The sequence below is a fragment of the Arvicola amphibius genome, chromosome 1 (assembly GCF_903992535.2).
Source record: "Arvicola amphibius chromosome 1, mArvAmp1.2, whole genome shotgun sequence".
Taxonomy (NCBI): Eukaryota; Metazoa; Chordata; class Mammalia; order Rodentia; family Cricetidae; genus Arvicola; species Arvicola amphibius.
In genome coordinates this window covers 106173569-106181610 of record NC_052047.1, presented here as the reverse complement: position 1 = coordinate 106181610, position 8042 = coordinate 106173569, and the positions used below count along the sequence as shown (strand labels likewise).

The window sequence follows — 8042 nt, the reverse complement described above, 5'->3', positions numbered from 1 at the left end:
TCCTGAAGCTGAAAAGCTTCTGTAAAGCAAAGCACATGGTCAACAAGACAAAATGACAGCCTACAGAATGGGAAAAGATTTTCACTAACCCCACATCAGACAGAGGTCTGATCTCCAAAATATACAAAGAACTCACAAAATTGGTCATCAAAAGAACACATAATCCAATAAAAAATGGAGTATAGACCTAAACAGAGAACTCTCAACAGAGGAATCCAAAATGGCTGAAAGACACAAGGAAATGTTCAACATATGTAGTTATCAGAAAAATGCAAATCAGAACAACTCTGAGATTCCATCTTACACATTTAAGAATGGACAAGATCAAAAACACTGATGACAGCTTATGTTGGAGAGGTTGTGGGAAAAAGGAAACACGTCTGCATTGCTGGTGGGAGTGCAAGCTGATACAATCCCTTTGGATGTCAGTGTGGCAATTTCTCAGAAAATTAGGAAACAGCTTTCCTCAAGACCCAGTAATACCACTTTTGGGTATATATCCAAGGGTGCTCAATCGTGCCACAAGGACATGTGCTCAACTATGTTCATAGCAGCTTTGTTTGTCATAGCCAGAATCTGGAAAGAACCTAAATTCCCCTGAACCAAAGAATGGATAAGGAAAATGTGGTACTTTTACACAATGGAGTACTACACAGCAGAAAGAAATACCATCTTGAATTGCAAGAAAATGGGTGGAGCTACAAAACATTATTTTGAGTGAAGTAATGTTGGGTCCCTAGAGGACAGGCCTTCGCACCCCCACTTGAGCTGTTTTACACTCTTTAGGTTGGTTGAAAACAGGAACAAAAATAGGAACAATCTGTTGTTTTCAGCAATGTTTCTAAGGATGTTTACCCCTAAGCCATTGAGTTATGGTGATGAGCTTCCTGCTTTTGCTGGTTTGGCCTCCCCTGCTGAGGGCTATATATACTTGTGAGAAAATGGAATAAATGGCTCGGCTGCAGAACCTGAAGTTGTCTTGCGTGTTGATCCCGACGTCCCTTTCTCAGAAGAACCACAGTTGCCGTGCTAGCCCGGCAAAGTGGAGGTTCCATGGAGATCTGAAAAGTGGGGATATGTGAACGGGGTCGCTCCAGCCGCTGGCTAAACCGAAGAGTGTATTGGGGAAGGTAAAGTGTTTTTATTTTTCATTCCCAGAGATAACTCTGAGGAACATCCTCCAAAAGATAAGCAAGTATAAACAGGCAGGAGGGTGAATTGAAAGGCCTCAAAAAGTAGCTGAAACTCTTAAAGCAAAAGGCACAGAAGTAACGAGGAAGACAGCCAAAGATTTTGTACAGGAGGGGCTTTAAATATTCCAGACTGGGAACAAGCTAAATCAGATTAAAATGAGTATGTGTGTCTTCATCCCCAGAGGTGCAATGAGGGATGCCCTCTGGAAGATTGGCCAGTAGGGAAGCAATAAAGAGGAGGCAGGAAGGTGAACTGAGGGTCTCAAAAGATAGAATATATTACAGATGTATGTTATTATGTTGATTGTGCTGTCTTTTGTGTTCTGGACTGGAGAAAGACATTTGATTTGGGAACTGCTAAAAAAGGTATTTTGACTTTAAAATATAGGCCTAAGGATTTGATGCTTTGGAAAAGAGGTTCTGCTTTTGTCTCCACAGAGGATGAGAACCTGTGGATTTGTTGCAAATTTTTGTGGTTTGCTGGTTTGCATTTCTGAGACCCCCTGAAATGTTGATGTAAAATACTCCCAATAATACAGCACCCCCGCTCAGCAGGAAGTAGCCAGATAAGTTGACGACACCCAAATTCCCTAAAAAATTGTTAAAGTGGAGCCCCTTCAATGGTTCTGGAGCAGGAGCAGCAAGCCTGCTTCCCTGAGTTCTGCTCCACTCCATGCAGCAGTTTGGATCCAGAGTGAGTGTGGTGGGGTCAGAAGGCAGCTGGAGCAGAGCTTTGCCATCACAGCTACTGCTGTCTGACTTGCTCTCTCACAGACTGTGCAGACGGCTGAGACTGTCAACCAGCTTGCTGAAAAGAGTCAGAATTGCTTTGGACATATTCAATTGGGCATACTGACCCTGAACCAACAAGTAGCTCTGGTTCAGGAGCAAGTGGACTATCTTTGGACTTTTCAACAGTTAATCATGTTATGTGAGCTACTCATGACACTGTATTGCATGCTTCTGCTACTGTTATGGACTCAACTGTCTTTTGAGAGGGGTTTGGAATACTGCTTTTGTTAATTTTACCACCCAGTTAGTGCATGCTAGATGGCTGCAGCGGCTCATTGGCACTGTCAATCCTGGGGATACTTGGTTTAGGGCTATGTGTCTGGGTAGCCACAGATGGGCAATACTTTGGGGGCAGGATGCTACCTAAGACAGGGAATATTAGAGGGCTATTCCCCATTGATGTAGGTGTGTCTTCTATCTATCTGATGATTTCATTGGTTAATTAATAAAGAAACTGCTTGACCTAATAGGTTAGAACATAGGTGGGTGGAGTAGACATAACACAATACTGGGAAGAGGGAAGTGAGCCAGATGCCTGAAGCAGCCGCCATGAAGCCAGCTACCAGGTCAGACATGCTGAATCTTTCCCTGTGAGACACCACTTCGTGGTGCTGCACAGATTATTAGATATGGGTTAGTCAAGATGTGAGTAAGAGGCTGAAACTAATGGGTCAGGCAGTGTTTAAATGTATACAATTTTTGTGTTGTTATTTTAGGGCATAAGCTAGCCAGGAGGCTGGGAGCAGGACGGCGGGAACGCGGCCCAGTGCTCCTCACTATACCCCATGACAGGCAAGGTATTCCACCCAAAATCACAAGAAAATGAAGTGGGGGGGGGGAGTTGTTGTGATCCAGCTGCTCTCACTCCCCCAAGCAAAAGGGGAACTTCCTTGTGGTTTGTAATTGACAAGGATGTTTGTGTTCTTTCTGGCCTGTGGGTCTCCACAGAAGGAGTAGAGGTATAAAAGGTTGCTGGGCAATATAAAGGTTGCTGTTCTTCCACCTGAAAAGAAGCCTTCATGTCTCAATCCCGGCACCCCCCACCGGTCTTGGCTATCCAGGCTGTGCTGGCTGCAGCGAAGTAACCCAGACACAGAAAGACAATTATCACATATACTCACTCATAAGTGGTTTTTAAACATAAAATCAAGAAAACAAGCCTACAAACCATAATCCCTGAGAATCTAGACAACAATGAGGACACTAAGAGAGACTTACATAGATCTAATTTACAAGGGGAAGTAGAAAAAGACAAGGTCTCCTGAGTAAATTGGGAGCATGGAGACCTTGGGGGACAGTTGAAGGGGGAAGGGGAGAGGCAGGGAGGGGAGCAGAGAAAAAATGTAGAGCTCAATAAAAATCAATTAAAAAATAAAAAAAACTTAGGATAAAGGTAAGATACAGAAGTGAGGAGAATGGGGTTCCCAGGGACGCTGATCACCTTGGAGTCTCCCGTTGCCATGGTGCGAAGCTGTGATGCTAGTGCTGAGGTCACAGAGGTGACCTGATGGAATGGGTTCCAGCTCAGAAGGTCTACAGGGTGTCTGTGCAGCAAGATGAGGGCAGTTTGGAGCCCTGCCTAAGAGGAAGGACGGGGCCACAGCAGAATGGTAGTATTCCCCAACCAGGCCTTTACTCCCCATCATCCCTTTACTCATTGCCTGAAGACCATTTCCCTGTGTCCTGAGTGGTTTTGCCCTGACTAACACATCTTAATTCCGTAATTTGCCCAAAGCATCCCTCTACAAGTGACCTCATGGTTCTTTTCATGCAGATACTACACCTTCCCCTGCCCCAAGACCCAAGGCTCTCTTGATACTCCTTTTATTTCTTTCACCCTTGCTGAAAAAATTATCTCCATTTCCCACTCCTGTCCCCTCAGCTGTGTCCCCAACAGACCTGAGCCTCCTGCTGCCCACCATGGCCAAAAGTGGAGAGGCTTTACCACAGGGCAGCCCAGCACCAGCCCAGGAGTCCCACCTCATCAGGGTGACAGTGAAGACACCCAAGGACAAGGAGGATTTCTCAGTTGTAGACACGTGCACCATCCGGCAGCTGAAAGAAGAGATATCACCCCGCTTTAAGGCACATCCAAATCAACTGGTCTTAATCTTCGCGGGAAAAATTCTCAAGGACCCTGACTCACTGGCACAGTGTGGAGTGAGAGATGGCCTCACAGTTCACTTGGTCATCAAGATGCAGCGTCGGACCACAAGCACTGAGTGCCCAGCTCCACCAGCATCTACTCCAGGCCCCAATTCTGGAGTACTCCCTCAGTCAAGTCCTGTTTACCCTGTGGATGGGTCTCCTTCTTTCAGCTTGGGTGTCCTCACAGGCCTTAGTGGGCTGGGTTTGACCTCAGGTAGCTTCTCTGACCAGCCAGGCTCACTCATGTGGCAGCACATCTCAGTTCCTGAACTTGTGGCTCAACTCGTTGATGACCCCTTCATCCAGGGTCTGCTGTCCAACACAGGTCTAGTGCGCCAGCTGGTTCTTGACAATCCTCACATGCAGCAGCTGATCCAGCAGAACCCTGAGATTGGTCATATTCTTAACAACCCTGAGATCATGCGGCAGACGATGGAGTTTCTACGTAACCCTTCCATGATGCAGGAGATGATGCGCAGCCAGGACCGTGCACTCAGTAACCTGGAGAGCATCCCTGGTGGATACAATGTGCTCCGTACTATGTATACAGATATTATGGATCCCATGCTTAATGCAGTGCAGGAGCAGTTTGGTGGCAATCCTTTTGCTACTACTACTACCACGGGTACCACCACCACCAACTGCCAACCATCAAGGACAGAGAATTGTGACCCTCTTCCTAACCCATGGACTTCTACATACGGAGTTTCAGGTGGCAGACAAGGAAGACAGCCTGGGGACCAGGATGTATCTGAGAGTAGAAATAGACTTCCAAGCTTTCTGGGTAACATAGGACTCTTTGATTATCTCCAGCAGTTACATGAGACCTCCCAGTCTCTGGGACCCTATCTGCAGGGTACTGTGCCCACTCAGAGCCCAAGCCAGGAAGCACCACTATCAGGAAACAGAGTTCCTCCGACTTTATCCTCATCCCAAAAACCTGGGTCAGGCCAGCCTCTCCCCAAAGAGTCAGTAACAGTCAAGGGAAAGTCCTCCTGCCCAGCTTTCTTGAGACACTTACCGGAGAATAGTATTGGACAAGGTGGAAGCCTACATGATGCAGGGAAGGAATCTCCCGGCCAGAGCACTAGCCTGCCCAATCTTAACTCTCAGATAGGAGATTCTGCCAACAGGTCCCCTTTTGCTCCTACACTATCTTCCCTTGTGGCAGCCTCGGCTGGAGGCCCAGAATCTCCTTGGCTGCGTCCAACAGGTTACCCAAGACCTCCGAGGTCAGCTGGCACAAATCAAGTCCCTCGAATACAGAATGAGATACACCAACAGCTACCACTACTGTTGCATCTTCAGGCAGCCATGGCAAATCCCCGTGTCATGCAAGCCTTGCTACAGATTGAGCAAGGTTTGCAGATCCTGGCTACTGAAGCACCTCGCCTCCTCCTTTGGTTCATGCCGTGCTTAGCAGGGCTGAGTGGAGTAACAGGAGGTACAGAATCTAGAGAAGGTGCTCTTATATCTGAGGATCCCCACCCAGCCCCAACCCCTCAAGTTTCTCAAGTGCAGGATTCTGCAGAGGTAGGCTTCCATTCCACTTCCTTCCTCCAGGTGTTGCAAGCCTTAGCTAGTACCAATCCTCAGCAACTACAGTTAGAGGCTCACTTCAGGGTGCAACTGGAGCAATTACGGGCTATGGGCTTTCTGAACCTTGAAGCCAATCTTCAGGCCCTCATTGCTACAGGGGGCGATGTAGATGCTGCTGTGGAGAAGCTGAGGAAGTCTTAGGAGCTCTAGTTATTTGGACCATATCTTTTCCTTTGTGCCTTTTCCCCATGTCTTATTACCGTAGTTCTCCTATTCTTGAATACAGCTGCACTATAAACCAAATTACTATGATGTTCTTTACTGTGGAGACGAAAAGCCAGAAACAGGGTGGGGATGTGTGACCCAACCGTGCCTGCCACTCTCCTACCTGGGGCCTTCGACTGAGCTCTGTGTATACCTAACTTGAGATGCAATTACATCCAATCTCTAGTGCCACTTATTGCCTGAGTCTAATTCTTGTGGGCTCTGAGAAAGGGGGAGGGGGACATGGGAGAAAACAAGCAGTAAAGGGCTGTTTTTCTAGGGTGCTTAGGAAGCTCAAAGGTTGGCAGCTAGGGGAGTCGAAGGCTGGGGGATGGGGAGGGATGTTGCTACCCCCTTTGAAGTGGGAGGCCAATGGATTTCCTGCTATCCTGGAAGTTTTTCAGATTTTGTGTACTGTAGGAACTACTACAGCATCTTCTGTTTTATGGTTATGCCTTATTACCTGCCTGGCTAGAGAGAAGATACAATTTCTTGTATTTATTGTCCCCAAGGGCTATCTCACAGACTTAACATTAATCTCTGAGTGGATAAGAGCTATAGAAGCAAGGAAGCAGGCTCAGTTACAATTTGGATTCTGCAGTTTCACTGAGTTTATATTATTCCATATAGCTAGATTTAGAGTATCATTTCTCTTCCTCCTCCTTCTTCCTCTTCCTTTTTCTCTTCTCTTCCTCATCTTTTCATTACTACTTCTTTTCTTTATGAAGATTTATTTATTATGTGTGTTTTGTGTGAATATATGTGTATGATGTGTGTCCTTGTGCTTGTAGAGGCCAAAAGAAGGCACCAGACCCACTGGATTTAGAGGCCATTGTGAACCACCTGATGTGGCTTCTGGGAACTGAGCCAGAGCCTCAGCAAGAGCAGTAACACTCTAAGCTGCCAGGAGAGTTGAATCCCTACATTTTCTGGCTCAAATATGAAGTGGCTACCCTACACTTAGTATCTAGCTAGGTGTTAGGAACTCAATACGAGTAAAATAGAGACAACTCTTCCCTCATTGGTTTAGGATATACGGGCAGCAATTGCTCAAACAAGTATGTTTTATTTGTGGTTATATGAATGTATGATAAGGTAAGAAGAAAATGATGAGTCTGGAGACATAGTGTGTAAAAGCACAGTCAAATGTGACTTCCAGTCCTCAGAAACCATGCAAAAGCTAGGTTTGCACCATTAGTGTCTGTCATCCCAGTGCTCCTACAGCTGTGACAGAGAGACAGGAGACTCTTCAGATGCCCGTGGCATCTGGTGTACACAGTTGAAAATATCAACAGATACTATCTGAAGCCAGGTGGAGGATGGCAACTGATGCTGCGCTTGCCCTCTGGTCTCCACATGAGTGATGCACCAACATGCACATGTGTACTCTCTCTCTCTCTCTCTCTCTCTCTCTCTCTCTCTCTCTCTCTCTCTCTCTCTCTCTCACACACACACACACACACACCATACATGCTGCACACACAAAACAACACAGGTGAGGATCTCTGAAATAGCATGAGCAGGTGTATTGCTAGTCTAGTCTGGGAGACCTGGAAGTCACTCAGTGATGAAAGTTGCGTGTTCAGAGTGAAGTAGCTAAAGCCTTGAAGAGGGAGGAAGGCTGCCCCTGCAGAAGGAATGCTGTGCACAAACACTGTGGTTAGAGGGACTTAGGACGCAGACCTCAGGCAAGAGTATCATTTGCATTACCTGTGCATTTCTAGGGTAAACATGTTACAATCCATAAGTGAACCAAGTGAGCCCTGATTTTCAGTACCCATACACGGGAATGTGTGCATGAATATATACTGGAAGAAAGGCACATATCTGTATTTCCACATGAACGTACCCTTGCACAGATGCGCATGTGTCTATGCTAAATATGGTACATTAAGTCAAAGTTTTCACACAGAGTAGGAGCACACACAAAACCACTCGTGTGCAGCCAGGGAAGGAAAGAGGTCTCCAGTGGATTATATCTCTGTAGGAAAGCTGCCTGTGGTATGTATTTAAACATCAGAGACTCTGTACAGCATCCTTTTGAATCCAGCAATCCAACCTCCCTTTCACCTTCCTTTTCATAACTGTTCAAATATTAGAAGAGTT

At 46.3% G+C, this 8042-nt stretch overlaps 1 protein-coding gene across 1 annotated transcript; it reads left to right on the top strand.

The window, feature by feature from the left end:
• Positions 1-3841: 3841 nt before the first annotated feature.
• Ubqln3 (ubiquilin 3) lies at positions 3842-5873 on the top strand. Its single transcript, XM_038312460.1, has one exon. The coding sequence runs from the start codon at positions 3906-3908 to the stop codon at positions 5871-5873; it is 1968 nt and encodes a 655-aa protein (XP_038168388.1). The 5' UTR covers positions 3842-3905.
• The last annotated feature ends 2169 nt before the right edge of the window (positions 5874-8042 follow it).